General features: G+C 41.1%; 2 protein-coding genes across 6 annotated transcripts in view; one reads left to right on the top strand and one right to left on the bottom strand.

Annotated features, from left to right (window-relative positions):
- The window catches only part of LOC120417913 (thialysine N-epsilon-acetyltransferase), a 69,205-nt gene that overhangs the window by 26,359 nt on the left and 21,884 nt on the right, over window positions 1–20,962 (bottom strand). The window contains exon 1 of one of the 2 annotated variants that reach the window (XM_039580149.2): window positions 5,620–5,738. The exons of the other annotated variant lie outside the window; for it this stretch is intronic. Coding sequence (XP_039436083.1) covers window positions 5,620–5,640 — 21 coding nt within the window. The 5' untranslated portion in view covers window positions 5,641–5,738. Of the gene's footprint in view, window positions 1–5,619; window positions 5,739–20,962 lie in introns of those variants that run through there. 2 annotated transcript variants of the gene reach the window in all.
- Window positions 1–20,962, top strand: part of LOC120417910 (box A-binding factor-like) — a 52,455-nt gene that overhangs the window by 15,200 nt on the left and 16,293 nt on the right. For all 4 annotated transcript variants that reach the window (XM_039580143.2, XM_039580142.2, XM_039580141.2 and 1 more), the window contains exon 2: window positions 6,306–7,755. In XM_039580143.2, coding sequence (XP_039436077.1) covers window positions 6,306–7,755 — 1,450 coding nt within the window. The remainder of the gene's footprint in view (window positions 1–6,305; window positions 7,756–20,962) is intronic.

The raw sequence follows: 20,962 nt of genomic DNA, 5'->3' as shown, positions 1-20,962 counted from the left end.
ATCTTGATGAGTTCAGCACCGATACCATCCTTACCCGCTGCTTTGTTGTTCTTCAGCTTCTTGATGGCATCCTTAACTTCCCTCATCGTGGGTGCTGGCTCGTCCTCGCCGTCCACCATACCGCTGACGTCGTTTCCCCCGTCGCCCTGGTACTCCGCCTCTGGGCCGTTCAGGTGTTCGTCGAAGTGCTGCTTCCACCTTTCGATCACCTCACGTTCGTCCGTCAAGATGCCTCCGTCCTTACCCCGGCACATTTCGGCTCGCGGCATGAAGCCAGTCCGGGATTGGCTAAGTTTCTTGTAGAACTTACGCGTTTCGTTGGAGCGATACAGCTGTTCCATGTCCTGGCACTCCAACTCTTCCAGGCGGCGCTTCTTGTCCCGAAAGAGATGGGTTTGCTGTCTTCGCAACTGTTTGTACGACTCCTTGTTCCCACGGGTGTTGCGCAGCAGCCACTTGTCCCGCGCTGCTTTCTTCTCGTCCCAAATCGCCTGACATTCCTCGTCGAACCAGCCGTTCCGTCGAACTCGGTCCACGTACCCGATGGCGCTCGATGCCGCTGCGTTGATGGCTGCTTCCATATGGCTCCAGCAGGCCTCCAGAGGGGCTTCGACGAGCTCACCCTCGTCAGGCAACGCAGCTTCGAGTTCCCGCGCGTACTGGGTAGCGACCGAATGGTCCCTGAGTCGCTCCAGGTTGTACCGCTGCGGGCGACGGTACCGGATCTTGTTGACCTCGGACAGGCGTTGGCGCAGCTTTGCCACCACCAGGTAGTGGTCCGAGTCGATGTCCGCGCCACGGTAGGTTCTGACGTCGATTATGTCCGAGAAGTGCCGACCATCGATGAGAACATGGTCGATTTGCGTCTCCGTGTCGTTTGGTGATCTCCAGGTGTACTTGTAGAGGAGGCTGTGCTGGAAGAAGGTACTACGTATTGCCATGTTTCGGGAGGTAGCGAAATCGATGAGTCGTAGGCCGTTCTCGTTCGTCTGCTGGTGAGCGCTGAACCTCCCAATAACCGGTCTAAACTCCTCCTCCTGGCCGACTTGAGCGTTTAAGTCGCCGATGACAATCTTGACGTCGTGTTTTGGACACTTCCTGTACTCGCGATCAAGAAGCTCGTAGAAAGCGTCCTTGTCATCGGCGTCGCTTCCCATGTGCGGGCTGTGCACGTTGATTATGCTCAGGTTGAAGAATCGGCCCTTGATTCTCAACCGGCACATTCTGTCGTTGACTGGCCACCACCCAATCACGCGCTTCGCCATTTCGCCCAGCACGATAAAAGCTGTCCCCAGCTCGTGTGTGTCGCCGCCGCTCCAGTACATAGTATAACCCCCGTACTCTCGGTGGTCCTTCCCCTTCCAGCACACCTCTTGCAGCGCTACGACTTCGAGGCCGCGGACCCGCAATTCGTTGAAAAGAATGCGGTCGCTCCCATCGAAATTGAGAGACCTGCAGTTCCACGTCCCGAGTTTCCAATCCCTGGATCCCCGAAAATCGGGTCGGCGATTGGATCGGCTCGCATCTGGAGCTCTCTGCACTTGGTTTTTACGGCGGGTGCGTGTAGCCATCACCAACCCCCTGTCTCGCCGGAGGACCGTCGTACCAGGACTGTTTAGAGTCCCACCCTGGCACTGGGACTTTTAATCAGCCGCCCCTAACCTGGGGAACAGACGCTCAAGGGGGGGGGGGGGTCCGAACTCTATTCGCTGTAAACCGCTCCTAACATAGAGTACAGACGCTTACCTCGACGCTGGAGCCGGGCACCGAGTTCCTTCAGCCGCCCCTGACCTGGAGAACAGACGCTGAAGGAGAGGGGGGGGGGGGGGGGGTGTCGATGGGTGCGGGACATTTCGCCGAATGTCGTTTCGCCGACGGTCATTTCGCCGAAGGTCATTTCGCCGAATGTCGTTTCGCCGCATGGGACGTTTCGCCGAATGGGACGTTTCGCCGAATTGACAAATAAACGTAAAATAAATATATAAAATGGACACAAATTGTATTAAAATATTTTGAAAAAGTATAATGTCCCTAAAAGGTGATATTGCAATCTTTAAAAAAAAATTGTTTTTGTTTCTTACTATGTTATTTTTATAAGTTTATGCATTATAACATGCAAAAACAATCGCTTAAAAAATAATCTAGTTGAAAAAAATTGTGCGAGTTTTTGCATTCTTTCAAATATAAGCAGTTATTTAATTGCAGCAAACAATTTTAAATCATTTCTGTGAGTTTTTGCATTAATTTCTGTTAGTTTTTTGCATTCTTGTTTTAATATAAAATTTGAATTATTTCTGTAAGTTTTTGCGTTCTGTTAATCATGAGCAGTTCTTTAAATTTTCTGCTTATAATTTTGATAAATTTCTGTTAGTTTTTGCATTCTTTGTTTTTTTAAGCATACACTCAACCCCCGGTGGTTGGTCACTTTTTCGTTTGACACTCTTTTAGTAAAAACGAACTGTCACTTTTTACACGGCGCTCACGCACACTATCAAAACAAACGTTTGGTAGTTTATGTGAACTCCGTGTAAAAGGGGTGTCAAACTAAAAAGTGACCCCGTTCGTTTAACAACAGTTGGTGTCAAACCATCGGGGTTTGAGTGTAATATTTGTATAATTTTTGTAAGTTTTTGAATTCTTTCCAACATGAGGAGTTCTTTTGTTTTTCAGCATAATATTTTGAAAAATGCTGGTAGTTTTTGCAATCTTTGTTTACTGAGCATATTTTTAAAATTATTTCTGAGTGTTTTTGCATTCTTTCAAACATGAACAGTTTTTTTTTATTTTCTGCTTATAATTTTGATTATTTCTGTTTGTTTTTGCATTCTTTGTTTTTTAAGCAAATTATTTGTATAATTTTTGTGAGTTTTTGAATTCTTTCAAACATGAGCAGCTCTTTTGATTTTTATTTGGAATTTCATTTTGGAATTTTTTTGTTAGTTTTTGCATTCTTTGTATTTAAGCATATTTTTTTTTTTAAATTCTGTGAGTTTTTGCATTCTTTCAAACATGAGCAGTTCTTTTAATTGGCTGCTTATAATTTAGATTATTTCTGTTTGTTTTTGCATTCTTTGTTTTTCAAGCAAATTATTTGTATAATTTTTGGAAGTTTTCGCTTTCTTTTAAACATGAGCAGTTCTTTTGGTTTTCAGCACATCATTTTGCAAAATTAGTTTTTGCATTCTATATTTTTGGCATACTTTTCAAATATTTCGATGAGTTTATGCATTATTAGTTTTTTTAAGCATATTATTTCTATAATTTTTGGGAGGTTTTGCATTCTTTTAAACACGAGCAGTTCTTTTGATTTTTTGCATAACATTATGGATTTTTTTTGTTATTTTTTGCATTCTTTGTATTTAAGCATATTTTTTTAATTATTTCTTTGAGTTTTTGCATTCTTTCAAACATGAGCAGTTCTTTTAATTGTCTGCTTATTATTTAGATTATTTCTGTTTGTTTTTGCATTCTTTGTTTTTCAAGCAATTTATTTGTATAATTTTTGGGAGGTTTTGCATTCTTTCAAACATGAGCAGTTCTTTTGGTTTTCAGCACAAAATTTTGCAAAATTGCTGTTAGTTTTTGCATTCTATATTTTTGGCATATTTTTCAATTATTTCGGTGAGTTTATGTATATTTAGTTTTTTAAGCATATTATTTCCATAATTTTTGTAAGGTTTTGCAATCTTTCACACATGACCAGTTTTTTTGTTTTTTAGCATAACATTTAGAAAAATTTCTGATAGTTTTTGCATTCTTCATTTTTTAAGCAAATTTGAATTATTTCTGTGAGTTTTTGCATTCTTTGAAACATGAGACGTTCTTTACTTTTTAATTTATTATATTATTATCTTGCCACTCCTTCTCAAGTTTGCATGAGTGAATTACAAGATGGCACTGCAGCGAACAAATAGCATAAATTGTACAAAAAAGTTAATTTTTATTCAATTCGGCGAAACGTCCATTCGGCGAAATGACTTTCGGCGAAACGTACCATTCGGCGAAACGACATTCGGCGAAATGACCGTCGGCGAAACGACATTCGGCGAAACGTACCAGATCCGTGTCGATCACCCCGAGAGCCGCCCCTAACCTGGGGAAACAGACGCTCACGGATACAAATGGTCGAACACCCTGACGTTTTAGGTCGCCCCTAACATGGGGAACAAGCACCCAAAACGGACGGAGGGGGGGGGGGGGGGCTTGGTTTTGCGACGGGGGTACATCTCGTGGTGGTTAATAAAGTATTGGTTCAATAGTCAACGCTTGCTTCTATTGTTCGTGTCCGAACATTTCACTTTCTTTTTTAACATTCATGTATTTATCATTCTATCAAAATATCAAGTTCCTTAAATGTGACTAGGTCAAACCAACGGGGTACAAACTTAATAATTCTTAACCACAAGTAAGCGAGTAGGCAAGATTCCATTCATTGTCAAATCAGGGAATATAAAAAAAACTCATTTTTCCGGGAAATGTCCATTCGGGGAAACGTCCATTCCGGGAAATTTCATTCCGGATAACGTTCATTCCAGATAATGTCCATTCCGGATAACGTTCATTCCGGAAAACGTCCATTCTGGAAAATGGAATTCCGGAAATTGTCATAGAATCTTGGACTTCAGATAATCGAATCACGATTAAAACAGAATTATCGTATTTTTACATTTTCTTGTTTTTAACACGAAATTGGAGTTCTGCAACCCCGTTTTAGTCAAATTTGAGTTGTTGATTGCCTATTAAAAAATAAAATGCATTTTTTGAATATTACATCACCGCTATTTGGCCGCCATCATGGATTTAAAAATTCTAAATCAGTCTAGGGGTCATACTTAAGCTCGACAATCAAAAATAAGACAGCGATAAACAGTTTTTTCGTGTTTCGATTATCCGGAGTTTTGATTACACCGACCAACAAAATTTCTGCGCAGGCTCAATTCGATGGAAAGCATGAAGTTTGGGGTCTCCAAAAACATGTGCACTTTGAATTTCAAAAAAATATTTGGCATGACCGAATGGGTTTTCTCCAAAGTATGTATGGAGAATTAGTGCTGTTCGCTACTTCTACATATTGCATACAATTTTTGCTGGTATGCAACAGCGAAGAACCGCACTAATTCCCCATACAAACTTTGGAGAAAAACCATTCGGCCCTGCCTAAATATTTTTGAAAAATTCAAATTGCACGTGTTTCTGGGAACCTCAAACTTCATGCTTCCCCTCGAGTTTAGCCTGCGCAGTTATTTTTGTCAATTTTTGATGGTCAGTGTTAGTGACATTTTTTCGAGGCTTTCAGATAATCGAGTCTGGACTATATCAAATATAGGTTTTAGACTTAATTTTCATCAAAAAACCTGAAATTCTGCTTAAAAAAGTGTGTAAATTTTACGTGTTGGAAATTTAATTACAATTAGAATGATAAAACGGATTTGGATCAGTATTTTTTTTGTAATTCTTAATATTGAACTTTTTTTTTTGCAATTTCATGAAACTTAGAAATCACAACTCTTCACTCCATTGCTACCTACTTCTCCAATCACTGCCATTCTCCGCACTCAAATCAATCAAAAAAAAACTCCGCACTCATGGCCGCCAATGATTATGCTCTGCTGTACCTACCTGCCTCTTGTTCACCATCATGTCCGATCCGATCTTCAATCAATTTTATATGAAAACCATCGCGCAGAAGCAGAACCAGGCGACTTCCCCCTCTCACGCTCTTTCGTTTTCTCGCTACTCTCTCTCTGAACAGTGTTGCTTTACCTCCTGCTTCGTTCGCACTCATTCAGACACACACAGGCAGAAGGGGCGGAGCTTCGACATCAAAAGCAAAAAGGGGAAAAATTTAAGCGACGACTACCTACTGAACTGAACGAGCATGAGCGTAACTCGCATGAACAGGAACTCTCCGCTCGGTTCAGCACAGTGAGTGAAGAAAGTGCTTCTTCAGCACGAATGAATCATAAAGAAAGTAAACGGGTGAGTCACTGCTGCAGCGGTCGCTTCTTTCTTTATGATCCTCGTAAAACCCCTTTTTGTTTGAGGTGAATTCTCGTCCTAGGGGGTTCATGCTTGGTTGCTGAAGGTTCACCAAGGACTGATCATCACATTATGTTGTTGTTTTGCGCGTAGAACGATCACGAGTACATAGAACGTCTCGATTGTGTTGCGTCCTGCTCTGGCCGCAAGATTCTTGGTGGTTTTCTCTCCTTCCGTCCGTTCTCGGCTCAGTTCTGCTGAGTTGTTACTCTTTCTTTGCTATAGTTTCTTATGTTTCGCCTTGTTTGTGTGTGCTTATGTTTCAGACGGGACCAACGATACGACGACGTACGATGTGGCCGTGGCTGCGTTCAAGTTACCAGTTGTTGTGTCACCACAAGCCAGTACACAGCATAACAGCGATAACGGCGGCAGTAGCAGCAGCTCGACTAAGCAGACCCGGCAGCAGCAGCAGATTATTGATCAGTGCGCGTCGATCGATAGCGGTGAACAACCGGGAGCGAACTGCAAGGAAGTTAGTGAAAGTGAAAACGCCACCTCTAGTAAACATTCCGATAACGGTGAGGTAGCAGTGAGTAGTGGCGGCGAAGGAGATAAGCCCGAGCCGTTATCAGGTCAACTCGCGAACGGTGAAGGTGTAGGTGGTAGTAGTGCGAATAGTACGGGTGATTCTATGATTTACTCAACGATACGAAGCAGCGAGGAGCACGTAAACACCCCTTCGGTGATTACATCCAGTTCTAAGCAGTTGCAAGAGCTCAAGTACGAATCGCTGGGTCACGGATTGAACTCGTCCCCACCACGGTACTCCACGCTACAATCTGTGATCAGTCCCGGTTTGGTGCATCAGCAGGTGCCATACTTCGGCTATCCCGGGCAGGATTCCGCCGCGTTCAACAGTTGGCCGTATGATCTTTCGTACAAGGCAGCTGATCTCGGACGGCACCACCACGACCATCACTCGGAGAGTGACGAGCGCAGCTTAAGCCATCACAATCACCAACACCAAAGAGACACCGGCTACCACGACAGCCATCATTCGCACAATCCGCACATCCCGCAGCAGCACCACCATTCGAATTTGAGCTTAAATCTTAATCCAATTAGTAGCGAATCGTCCGCCATGAGGAGCAGTCTGCTGGCGTTGTGCCCGACTTATCCCGGGGGACTTGCTCAGCACGTTGGGGACGATTTGCACCACCAGGCCGGCGGCCATCCCCACCAGCACAGTTCCGCCATCGACGAGGTGATCGCCGACACGCTCAAGGATGAGAACTGCTCGATCGTCGATCACTATCTAGGTCTCGGTGGATCCGCAACCCCCAACGGAACCATGGTCGGCCACCACGCAGACCTGTCCGAGGACTCGCCGCAGCATCACCACCACCACCACGACCTGCACGACCTGAAAGATTACGGCGCCGGCCTTTACCACAACAACAACGACAAAAGTGTCATCAACTTCAACCATCACCACCAGCAACAGCAGCAGCAACACCAGCATCAACACCACAACGGCAACAGCAGCGGGGGCGAGTCCCGCAGCCCCTCGGGCTACTCTCACGAGGAGCTGGAGACCGGCCTGACGAACTTCACCCAGCTGATCAACGTGCCGCGCGGCAGTGACACCGGCTCGCAGACCGTTTCCAGCATGTACCAGTCGTCGTCGCCGGTGCACGACCACGGGACGACCGCACTGATGCAGCATGGGACCAGCATCTACGATGCCCTGCACGCTGGTGCCATTCCCAGCAGGTGAGTTATTACTTCTTTTTTTCTTGTTTCGCTGGTGTGTAACACAATACCGGGGGGGGCTGTTCGATTTTTATGACCGTAGTTAATGACGGAAACCGTGCGACGACGGATCAAGTGCTGCGCTTTGAAGAATGAAATTTGTCATCACGTTTCGTTGTTCTTTGATTTTTTTTGCTTTGAGTTTAGTTTGAACGTTAATTGCTATCGAAATGTACGTGACGCATTGTAAATGTTGGGTGAATTGTTTGCAAAATTGGTCAGTTCTGTACCCGGTGCCAAGTTGGCACGAATAGCTTTTATCGAGCAGGAATGTTACAATCCTTTGGAAGAGAGAATAGTACAGATACCTTTTTGTGTAAATATTTTCGTTGATTGTTTGATTTTTTGACACGATCTTATTTTTGTAAAACTAGGAAGATCCAGCAGAAATTATACACATTTCCTTAAATTTCCTTGGGTAGATTTTGATCAAAAGTTAAGTTGTTTTCCAATTATGTCAAAAATATACATATTCTTAAAGCAAATTTGTAATTTCTCTTGAAATACGGTGGACACAAGGCATTGCATTAGACTTGAATAATCACGTTGAATTTATTGCCGTCAAACTTTGTTTTACATTTTCCAACCTACATTTGCAATAATTTCAAATAATAAACCACTTGTATGCAAAAGATAATAAAATAAACTTATTTTTATTCAAATTGTACATTTACTATAAAACTATTTGTATTGAAGAGGCCAGAAATGTTTTTTTTGACAAATTTCAGCAATACCGTAAACCGGGGTGACATTGATAGAATTCCAGTTTATTTTTGAAATATTTTCCAACTGATAAGGTTTGTCTTAAGATTACTATTTTTAAAACATGTACTAGGGTCGGCCACACGAAGTGCATGCACTATTTTTGATTAAAAAGTTTTTTCAATAGTGTTTAAAAAAATGGTTGCATCGAAAAAATTTATTTTGAATTCCGAAGTGATTTTGATAGTCATAGTTAGTCTTGTAAAAATCATATTCAATGTGTTCAAATTTTATGTTTACGTCAAATGTACCATCACTAAGGTGTCTGTAACAGCTTTTAAGAAAAAAAAATCTATGTTAATATATAGTTAACTAAGTTTATAAGCTTTTTAACAAAATACATATAAATTTTAGGTAAAATTGTTTAAAGTCAAAATTTTGCCTAAAATTCATTGAAACTAGTTTTGTTTATAAAATTATCGAATCATATTACACTATAAACAGAAATCGAAGCAATAATCAAAAGTTTTGACATTTTATATGACATTTGTTCTACTGAAAATGCCTATAAATTGAGAGATTTTTTTTAATTATGTTTCAAAAACACATAATATCAATTATTTACAAACTTATTTTACCTTCTCCTAGTAAAAAAATGTCCAAAGAATCCGAAAATGCATTCCCTTTTCCGATTCGAAATCATGTTCATTGAGAAAATCATGACACTTTCAGAATATCAAAATAATGCTATTTATCAACATTTTCTTAATTATAGTCGACTCACTTTTTAAACTTTTAAAATTTTATGAAAACTTAAGGGAGCGGCCGTGGCTGACTGGTTACGGTGTTCGCTTTGTAAGCGAATGGTTCTGGGTTCGATTCCATCTGCTCCCAACGAGAAAGTTAAGAACACATAAATTTGAAATGATGAATATGAACGAAAAATCAAAGTCGCTCGATGCGAGGTTGGATCCCCCGTCCTTTGGATTGGTAAGCAAAAATGCTAACCACTAGGCCATGACGACTTGGTGAGCATGGACTGGAATTAGGAATACTGTTACAGAGAGCGAGTTGTGGCGCTATAACCACGGCAAATAGTGTCCAGGGCATTCGTGGAAATACAATGTCCCATCCCAGAGGGTCCCGGAGTACCAAACCTTCTTAGCATGGTGCTCCCAACGAATACAACCAAAAATCTCGGAGCGTATGGTGGTGTGTCCCCACGCTTCTTCCTCCCCTGTCGACTCAGAATTGTGTTGTTGTTCGAACACTCAGTGCTCAAACTCAACCCAATTACGGAGTCATCTCTGCGATACGGCTTTACGCAGTAGGCCTGGCCGCTTTAACGCTTGTGATGTTTCAATGCATTCTAATGCAATGGCGCACTACAAATGTTAATAAATGACAAGAAGAGTGCTAGGCGTCATCTAACCTAAGGCACTCTCCAGGATCCCTTCGAAAGATTGGCTGCGCTAGGGTCTGATTAGATTAGATTAGATTTTAAAATTTTATGAAAACTTACTTTGAACGCTTCTCTACCACGGTTAGAATGATTCCATACCATTCCGTACGTATTTAATCTGTACTCTTTATTTTGCGGAAATCTCGAACCTATCAAAGTCACCCCGTTTTACGGTAGTTACCAATACATTGGTAGGTGCCAATACATTGTTTATTTTTTATTTTGAAAACCGTGTTTCAGAAAAAATAACTACTCACTAAAATTACATCAAATTACAAAATTATAGGAAATTGCACTGATTTTCACAAAAGAATTACTCCAGAATCGTCTTTGTAATGGCTTTCCTCCCCTTGAGACATTTAAGCATTGCTGTGGAGTTAGGTAGCAACTCCGACTCAGGATTCACTAAATTTGTCCAGGTACTCAAAAGTACTCTAATTTCCTTGATTTTGCAACCAAAAGCACTTGAATTGATCAAAAACTGACTGAGATTCATTATTAAACACAAACGTCCTGAGTCGTCAAGGGTTAAAACATGATTTTAATACGTTCAACTTCAATGAACTTACCAAAAATGCTTTTTGGTAGTTTTTTTACCCAAATAAAACAAAACTTAAATGGCAGTGTTGACAGTTTGTCAACAGTGAGGGATGACTGTCAGGAGTGTACACTGAGCCTCCGGTGGTTGGTCACTTTTTAGTTTGTACCCCGTTGGTTTGACGAAGTCAAACTAAAATTGACGAACTGTCACTTTTTATATGGAGCTCACATTCACTATAAAAAAAAAGTTTGGTAGTGTGTGTGAGCTCCATGTAAAGAGAGTGTCAACCTAAAAATAAACCCCATTGGTTTGACAACAATGGATATCTAAAAATCGGGGTTTCAATGTAATTGGATTGTTCAATTGTGATGGAAGCATGTAAGGAGGTTATGTTAGGTTCTGGAGGTACGTTGGGACAAAACTCTAATATTCCCCTAGCAACAGCATTGAAATATGAACATCCTTCCTAGTTTCAAGCATATTTCTTCTGAAAATTTATGTCGACCATCAGGTGTCGTGTCGTCACTTGGCTCGTCACTCCAGACATGACATTGCCATTTTCTTCAGCCTTGCAAAACATTATGTTTCTGGATGTAATGTGACCTTTTGGCGCGCACACTTTGGAATTTAGCTATATGTGTTCGAAAGCGGCTGTTTGAATCCAATTTCCCGTAATTCGTCACACACTCTTAGAAAAGCGGGGAAAGGGGGGAGGGGGGGGGGGGCTAGGAATAATGAATCGAAACAAAACGTCAACCGTCGCGCCCATAAACTCCAACACCTTAGCTCAGCAATGTTGGACGCGTCTTATTTACGCTGGATGTGGGATTTCCTAACTGCCTAGCGGGAGGGAACTGTAAACATCGCGACTTGGCAAACGGCGACACGCGACCTTTTCCTGGAAGTTGGTTCTAATACAAAAAAAAAAGTTCACAATTCGGGAGCAGCGTGGTTTTCGCGGTTTGAATAGCTGTGGTTAGCCGCGCTGGAAGAATGTGATGAATTCCGCCGACGTGGGTGTTTCAACGACTCATTATGGTCTTTTAGTGCGGTTACATAACAATAGCTGGAGTGTTCATAAGTCGAATCTGAGAGCAGATGTAAGCAAGAGTTGCTTAGGAGAGCAGCTAATGCCAGCCAATAATGAAAACTTGCAAGTCGTGCTTTCGTCGCCGTCTTTACGGTATTTTACTATTCGTGCTAAATTGTCAACTTTGCGCTTGGCTGTATTGCTCGACGGGGTTTTACGGTGCAGACGATGAAACGAAACTCTGTACCTCTGTAACATGATCTTAAAGAGCTGTTAAGGCTACCATATATAACACTTCCTCGCTCGGTTTTATTCTAATTTTTGAGTCAGAGTTTTCCTTACTCAGAAAAAGCCCAAAATTTCGTGATCGTGAACACCCACAGCAGATGGTCGAGAGAAAAATGGCCTCACATTTGTCTGAGAGTCTTTCGTAATTGCGAGGGGGTTATGCTCTAGAATTTAGAACTCAATTTTTGAGACCGAAGTCGCGGTACTGAAATTCTGAGGGCTTAGTTCAATATTAGGGTGATAGTTCGAACATCTTTTAGCGCAAAACACCTGAAAACAAAATAACAAGACCGCTGTCAAAAGTTCAGCGAAAGCACGATAAGACTGAGTTTTTTACTATGTATACAGTTCTTCACGGTAGATCTTCGCTGCGCGCCGTAGTGCGCGATCATTGTTCCGTGACCTTCGGGTACTGTCTGTCCGGGGTCCTGATAAGTGGCTCGATTTTGTTTTGATTTCCAGCGCCAGAACTCTTCGGCGAGTTCTGCTGGCTTCTTCTTTAATTGCTGTACGATCGGCACGTTTGCCCGTTACGCTCCGGTGGGATTTCGATCCATCACAAGTGGCTTGCGGGGATGAGATGGTGATGGAAGTTATTGGTTTCACAATCGCCTCACAATTGCCGGTCAGGGATTTATTTTTATGCCCCTGGCAACATCTACATCGATGGGCGAGGATTCTTGGGTAGATTAAAGTTCAAAAGAGATACGGTTGTTTTGCAGAGATGAACTCTGTACTCTGTAGCTTGTAGTTCATACAGATGTCAAGCCTTATGCTTCACATATCGATTTCAACCTCAAAACGCCCATTTTTTTTGCTATTATATCATCCGTCCATTCAGACCAAGCTTGGTTCGGCATGTTTGGACAAAACATAGAACCCAGTCTCACACGTGCCGCTCGTTCTAATTTAAAATCGTGACAAAAGCCAGCACAACATTGCATAACTGATGAAAACTGAGAATGGTCGCCTCACCTCGTGGATCCCTCAGTCATGCTTATTGTTATGCATGTGGTTTGGGACTTTGGGGTCCCACGGACATATCAGTCCAAAGCGTTTTCAAGACTTGTTGACTTAAAAGCCGTTTTACCCAAAACGTCCCCAAACCGCCAACCTGCAGTTGCTAGTCTTCCAGAACCTCACCATCGCAGCGCAGTGGGACAATCTTAGACTCTTGCAAATGCAGCAACGCACCTTTGCGCTGGTGAGTTTGGCGCGCCAAAACAGGCCAAAAGTCACGTGCGCGTCCGCGGCCAGAGTCGGGTAAGAGTTGTCAGTCACAGCTGGGCCAGCACTAGTCGGCCCAGCGGGGCGGTTTGGGTCAGTTCAGTTCGGTCGGGTTTTGGAGAGTCGGTCTTGTTTGCGGGAAAAACGGCCCACTTTTTTTTAAGGCGAAACGGGGATTGGTGGCTTGCGCTGGAACCAGGAGCAGTTCAAGTAGCGCGGGATCGGCAGTGATAAGTTGACTATCGGAGGGGCTGGACGCGCATTGTCGTTTGGTGGAGTCGTTTGTGTTGGCAAGTGTGATCAAGAAGGTGTTTGTGAAAATGAACTGAACGATAGTGGAAATTTACTTAGAATTATGATTTGACTAAATACATAAACTATACCAAAGATACTGAGTGAAGGAGATCAACATAAGCAATTCATGGATTTCCGAGTGTAAGTAAAAAGTGACCAAAATACTCAAAATTGAATGATATTTTTTCAAACTTTTTTTTTACGACAAAACAAACAAAACAAATTATCCAATTTTTTTTTTTTTTTTAATTAAATATACTTTATTGAATCTTTCTTATAATAATTACATTTGGTTTACATAATAAGTGGTCAGCTGTGGCTCTTCAGCTTTAATTTGCTTTTCGTGATTTAAACACTGTTCATTTTCATAACTTTAAAAATATATGATTTATCATTTTTGTAACACTAGGTACAATGAGGAAAAAAAAAATGTTAAGAAAACATAACCTAACCTAAAACTAACTTAAACCTACAATAAACTAAACCAATCCTTGAATCAAGGGGTATTCAGAAATAGCACATTTTTCCCTGAATTTCAAACATTTTTCTTGAATCTTCTGATCCAACATTTTTACTTCTGCTAATTCATGAACCTCACTTGATCTTGTCCAACCAGGAACATTCAAAACCATTTTGAGTACCTTGTTTTGGACACGCTGGAGCTTCAATTTATGAGTTCTAGCGCAACACTCCCAAACAGGTACTGCATACTCAATAACGGGGTAAATTATTTGTTTGTAAACTGCTAGCTTATTTTTCAAAGAAAGCTTTGATTTTCTGTTAATTAAAGGGTACAAGCACCTGATGAGAATGCTGCACTTGTTCATTATTTTGTCTACATGCTGCCGAAACAAAAGTTTCGAGTCAAGTATGAGACCTAAGTAGATAACTTCCTTTGACCAGGGTATCGACACATCATTCATTTTTATCAAAACATCATCCTTTGGGACAAATCTGGCCGATTTGGAAAGAGGAAAAATGATGGTTTGAGTTTTTGCTGCATTTATACGAATTTTCCAGTCGCCAAAGTATTCGGAAAGAACGTCAAGACCCTTCTGAAGACGGCCAACTAAATATCTGGTTATTTTACCCTTATAAATAACGGCAGTGTCATCAGCAAAAAGTGACAACACACCATTACCAGGAAGAGTAGGCAAATCAGATGTAAAAATATTGTACAGAAGTGGGCCAAGAATACTTCCTTGGGGAACCCCAGCATCAATGTTGAATAATCCAGAAGCAATCCCATTCAGAAAAACCCTGAACGATCTCTCCGAAAGATAGTGCTGGATAATTTTGATTAGATACATTGGAAAACCGTACAAATACAGTTTATGTATCAAACCATCATGCCAAACATTGTCAAAAGCCTTCTCAACATCCAACAAAGCCATAGCAGTTGATTTAGACTCAAGCTTGTTCTGCTTGATGATTTTAGTTACTCTCGTAAGCTGATGAGCAGTATTATGTCCCTTACGGAAGCCAAACTGCTCATTCAAAATTATATTATTATCGTTGGTAAAATCCAAAAGCCTTGAATAGATGACCTTCTCAAAGAGTTTGGACAGACTACTCAAAAGACTAATGGGACGATAACTTGTTGGCGATGTTGGATCTTTTTGAGGCTTCAAAATTGGTATGACTTTGCCCAGTTTCCAATTGGTGGGGAAGTAACCAAGTTGCAAACATTTATTGAAAATATTGGCTAGATGTTGAAAGAACTGATCACTCTGTTTTTTCAACACTAGATTAAAAATGTTATCAAAGCCAGGAGCTTTCATATTTTTCATTTGTTTTACTGCAACTTTGACTTCCTCACCAGAAACATGGGAATCTGCAGGAAATTCAAAGGTAGAGTTATTGATTGTTGAAATACTATTGGCAACTGATGTTTCTTTACGGCTGGTCATGGAAGCGCCAAGATTATGAGAACTAACAAAATGAAGCCCAAGTGCATTTGCCTTTTCCTCGGATGTGATCAAGGGAGAATCCTCAACAATAAGAGGAGGAATAGGCTTTGGTTTGTTTTTAAGAACTTTAGAAAGTTTCCAAAATGGTTTTGAATAATTCCCAAGCTGGCTTACATGTTTTGAAAATTCCTGATTTCTGATATTGTCAAGTCGGTCTTGTATGATTTTGTTCAAATTGTTCACTGAAATCTTTTTGTCATAGTCCCCAGTCCGTTGATATTGTCTCCTATAAACATTCCTTAGTCTTATCAAGTGTTTAGTATCTACGTCAATATCAGTTACCTTAAAATTAACAGGAACCTCCCGAACGTTGGCAGCCTCTGCTTGGTTGATAGCCTGCTGGATCACCTCCAGCGAACGATCAATATCGGTAGAAGTTTCCGGGTGTTGATCATAGTCGATGTTGCTGTCGACCACTTGCTGAAACTGCTGCCAGTCAACGTTGTGGTAATCTTTCCGGGTTGGTTGCCGCTGCGGAGTAACGGATGCTCCAACCTCCACAACCACCGGATAGTGATCAGAACTCAACTCTTCAAACACCTTAGGATGAGCCACGTTCTCAGCCATATTGGTAATGAAGAAGTCGATGATTGAGTGATTCCCAGACCGAGCCACCCTCGTTGGACGATCCGGACTCACAACGTTGTAGTATCCGTTTTGCAGATCGTTGTGCAGAATCACTCCGTTCCGATTCCTCCTGCTGTTGCCCCAAACTTCATGCTTCGCGTTGAGGTCACCAGTGATGATGTACTTTGCGCTCCGCCGTGTCAGCTTCTGGATATCGCTCTTCAGTTTTGCTGCTGAACCATCTCTGGAATTCACCTGACGTGGGCAGTATGCAGCAATGAAGAGTACTGGGCCAACCGAAGTGGGAATTTCCACCCCAACGGCCTCGATGATGTCCAGCTTGAAGTGTGGCAGCCGGCGTGGCTTGAGATCACGATGAACAGCGACAAGCACACCTCCTCCTCCAGAGGTGGTCCTGTCGAGCTGAGTCGCGATCTTGTAGTTTTGCAGATAAACTTTTTCACCGGGCTTCAGATGAGTTTCCGTGATGGCAGCTACGTCGATCTCCTTCTCGCGAAGAAAATCCACCAGCTCTAAGTTCTTCCTCCTAATGGAGCAAGCGTTCCAATTCAGCAGCTTGAGGGACCTACGATCCATACTGGATGACGAACGAGGTCAGCACTTCAATCTGCTGGGTCTTGGTTTTGCATCCACGCAGTGCAGCGGACATCTGTTTGAAAATATTGAGGAGTTCGGTTGAGGTGTAAAGATCATTACCATTTTCCTCAACTGCTGGTTCTTGGGTTGGTCTTGGCTCCTGGCTGAAGCCCGGTGGTGACGGTCTCGGCTCCTGGCTGGAACCCGGCCGCGGTTGATTCATCTCAGCTCTCTTCCTGGGATCCAACGGCAACGGTGCCAAGTTCGGGACCTGGCGTCGCGGTTGAAGAGGTGGAAAGTTTTGCTCCACCAGGGCTGGAGGAGTTCTACGACGCTGAGGCTGATTCTTCGTCGATGCTTGCTGCCGAATTTTCACGAACTCAGCTCTCTTGGGGCACTTTCGGTCGGTTGACGAGTGCTCACCGTTGCAGTTGAGGCACTTAACCAGCGAATCTTGGATGCACTGGGATGTGATGTGCGCATCGGTACCACATTTGGCGCAACGACGCTTTAGGTGGCAGTTCTTACCTCCGTGCCCGAAACCCAGGCAGTTGAAGCATTGTGTGACGTCACGGTGCACTGGTCGGTATCGCTCCCACGACACGATAATGTTGAAAACCGCTCGGATTGCCTTCAGCTCAGGAAGCGTCGTCGATCCCTTAGCCAAATGCAGCAGGTAGAGCTGGTCACGGTACTTGATGTCTTTGTTGCGTCGGCTCATTTTGTGCACGGCCAACACATCCAGTTTCAAAACTTTTAGCTCGGCAGCTAATTCCTCCACTGGCATGTCGTACAGACCTCTGACGACGATTTTGTACGGCTTATCCATGGCGACATCATGGGTAAAGTACTCCGCCTCGTTTTCGGTCAAGTAATCCTTGACCAGTTGATAGTGCTGCCTGGATTGCACCAGCACCTTAAATCCGTCCTGACACAGACGAATGTTGCCTTGGACTTTCCCAGACTTGATGAGTTCAACCAGCCCCGCTCGAAAGTCGATCGTTGCTGCTGATTGCCGCACATAAAAAGGAGGCAGTTTCTCCTTTCGCTGTTTCACTTCATTCTCCTTTGCTTTCGCTACCTGGTCCTCGTCAGGCAGTCCAGCAAACTTGTTGTTCTTCAATAGCTGCTCCTCGTGCGACGAAGAGTTCTCCTCCTCCTCGTCCATCGGTACAGTACCGTCGCTCTTTTTCGTCTTTTTGCTGTTCGATGTCACTTCCAAAAGCACCTTCCTCTTGGAAATCCCCGGTTTTTGGCCATCAGTTGAGGCCTCAACCTTCCTTTTGGAAATTCCCACTTTTTTGCCTGCTTGAGCCGCAGGTAGGGCGATATTGCCGGCGTTTTGCGCCGGGACGCGACGAGTCATGTTGAATCAGACAACCTTCTCCAACGAATGCTCGGATAACAATGAACAAATTATCCACTTTAATGACCCCCAGGTCTTTTGTGGTCTCTATTGCAAGTTTCTGTACTGGCTGGCTTGAATTTGGAGAGCACCCAAACCTCTTTCTTCTACAAGGAAGCTTCCACATCAGGGTTCGAACTGACGACCTTTAGACCAACCGCCGCCAGCGATTCCACCGAAGTAGGCTTGGTTTGGTGTGTTATTTGTACTTATTGCATGGAGACAACTCCTACACTTGGAATGACTTAACGGCCTAGCAATAACTGAGGCCGGGACCGACGTTTTACTTCCCCATCCGATGGAAGGCCTTTTTTGACAAGCTTTGATCCAAAATTTGGTAAAAAAGTCAACTCTAAAGCAATTAAAAAAATGTAATCATTAGAGGGGTGTGATAAAACATTGGAAAATATTTGAACCAGCCTAAATTGTAAAAAAAATCTAATTCAAATAACTTGAATTTTTTTTTTTGCACAAAATCATTGCTGAAGTTTACGCTCACAAGTACACGTACGCAAATAAAAATAACAGTTTCTTATTTAAAGCCATTTAGGTTTTCAACTAAAACATGTCCGATCAATTTTGAAAAAAAAAAATAGCTTTTGGAAGAAGATTTAGCATTGCTTGGAAATTGCACGTTTCTCGCAATTATTATTATTTATTTGTTATGAAAGAGATCTTTTTGTATAAACAGACTCAGTACAAACAATACAAGAAAAATAAAAAAAGTTTTAAAATGTCAATCAAATTTTGTTTCTGTTTGTTTTGGAAAAATGGATTGGTTGGATGCAGTGTTGAAAATCCGACGCAGCAAGTTGACGACTAAACCCAATCATTCAAATTTTTATTCGTCTATGCCACAGCCAGCGATCAAGTGTCAGTCGGGAAAGAAACGATCAAAGCATACTCATAGGGCCTTTCTTCAGGCAATCGTTATTCGCTCGAAGTGATTTTTTTTCAACCTTGGTTGAATGAGTTTTAAGGGCCTATACCAGGGGTGACCAAAGTATGGCCCGCGGGCCAAACGTGGCCCGCGAAGTGATTTTTTGTGGCCCGCGGACCAATTTTGAATGATCATGTAAAATGGCCCGTTGTTGTATTTTTTATATTTTTTATTTTTGTTAATATAAAACTGATAATTTATCCATATTTTGATTCTCATTTCACGACACAAATATAATTTTCAAAAATCTTTCTAATTGAAACAATTTCACACGTTACAATATGAATCAAATAAGTAGGGGAAATATACCCATTTTAATCACTCTAAGCCGTTCGACCAATTCTCATCACTTTTGCAGTTTTCCGCTATTAAATCAACATTTTCAGATGTATCAACAAAGAAGTTGCTTGCTCACTTTTATTTGAGCTATTTATTACTCTGGAACAGTCAAAAACACTTTATGAAAGCTGTAATTCATGATCAAAGTGCTGATAGGCCGATAATAGAAATAGGCTGAGAAAGGGTATAGTTCCCCTAAATATCAAAATTTTCAACAAACTTTTTTGGAAATGTATTAGAAACGTTCAAATTTGACTGAAGAAAAAAATGTAATTATGGCAAAAATATAAGTATTACATATAAAATTAGAAGTCTTGATGACCCTTTTTATGGACTAAGTCTATAACTTATCAAGCACTTAAAAATCTTCCCTATCGGGATTCGAACTAATGACGGTTGGATAACGAATCTGATTGACTACCATCTCATTCAGGCAGACAAAATGTTAAAATCAGAGGAATAAGACTGTTGCAAATATTTTTCAAAGCTTTTTTCAACCAAAATCTTCCTCAGCTCGAAAAATCAGAGACAACAAATATTTTTTTAGGCAAACTTACAAGTTTCAATTGAAAATAAAGTGCGATCAGCTGAAATCAATTTAAAATTCATACCTCTATTCAAAAATAATTAGATATCTAGATATCTAGATTTTCTTTTCGCTTAAAGTTTTATTTTCGTCCAATCTTACACTTTTTGAAAATAATACACCTTCTAAATTTTTTTTTCGTTGCAAAGTTGAAATAGTGTTCGCAATTACAATACTTTTTTTTACCTCCTCTCGCCTGAGTCAAGAGACAAAAACTTTTTTTTATATTTGCATCGACCTTATTGTTGAAAAATAATTTCGCAACTATTTTTCATTTGTTACATGCATGTAAAGATAAAATTGCACCTTACATAAATTGTTCAAACTTCATGTCACTAGTTTATATATTTAAAATTTCAATGAAAACACAAAGTTATACTAAAAACATGCTGTCTTTTACTTGTTAATAACGAAAATGTTCAAAAAATCACAAAAATTTCTTAAAACTTCAATTAATAGATGTAGTTTTTTGTCTTTAAATTAAAATAATTTTTTTTTTTAAATAACCATTTTTATACATTTGGCCCGCAAGCTCATTTGAGCTTCAAATTTGGCACGGCATCCAAAAACTTTGAGCACCCCTGGCCTATACACTTATAGATTTGCTATGGTTAAAGGACCATTTCAAATAAAACTTTATAATTACAAAATGAAGTTACTTTTTTGGAGTAATTTAAGGTCTTGAAAGTGTAATGGAGAGATGTTTATGTTCATTTATATTTTGGTTGAAAACATTTAAATTAAGAAAATCATTCTGTTAAACTAACGATAAAAAAATTTCTTTTAATAATTTTATGTACATTTTATTATGTTTAATTTAATCAATATGAGAAAACATATCTAAATAGTTTATATTTTATTTATTTATTTATTTATTTTTGTTTTAAATGTTTTAACTCCATGTTTCATTTGATGGAATTTTTGTGACTTAAATTTTGTTTTCAGTTAAAGGAATAAACTCAAAATTGTAAATTGTAAAATAATTCAATAATGTTTGACCCTTCCAAGCCTGATGGTGTATGACTAAGGCTACCAACAGGGCATAACAAACTGTGAAAAAAATATGTAGAAAAAAATGGAATTTGGGACATAAAACCCGATTTAATCCCACCTGGGGTGAGAAAGAGCCTTTCTTACTAAAGAATATAACAATGGTAGAACTTCTTTCAACTTTCAACTTTCAACATCTTTCAATTAATAACATCGACTTTGTTTATTTA

The sequence above is a fragment of the Culex pipiens genome, chromosome 3 (genome assembly GCF_016801865.2).
Source record: "Culex pipiens pallens isolate TS chromosome 3, TS_CPP_V2, whole genome shotgun sequence".
In the NCBI taxonomy this organism is placed as follows: domain Eukaryota; kingdom Metazoa; phylum Arthropoda; class Insecta; order Diptera; family Culicidae; genus Culex; species Culex pipiens.
This window is presented reverse-complemented; position numbering and strand designations above follow the sequence as displayed.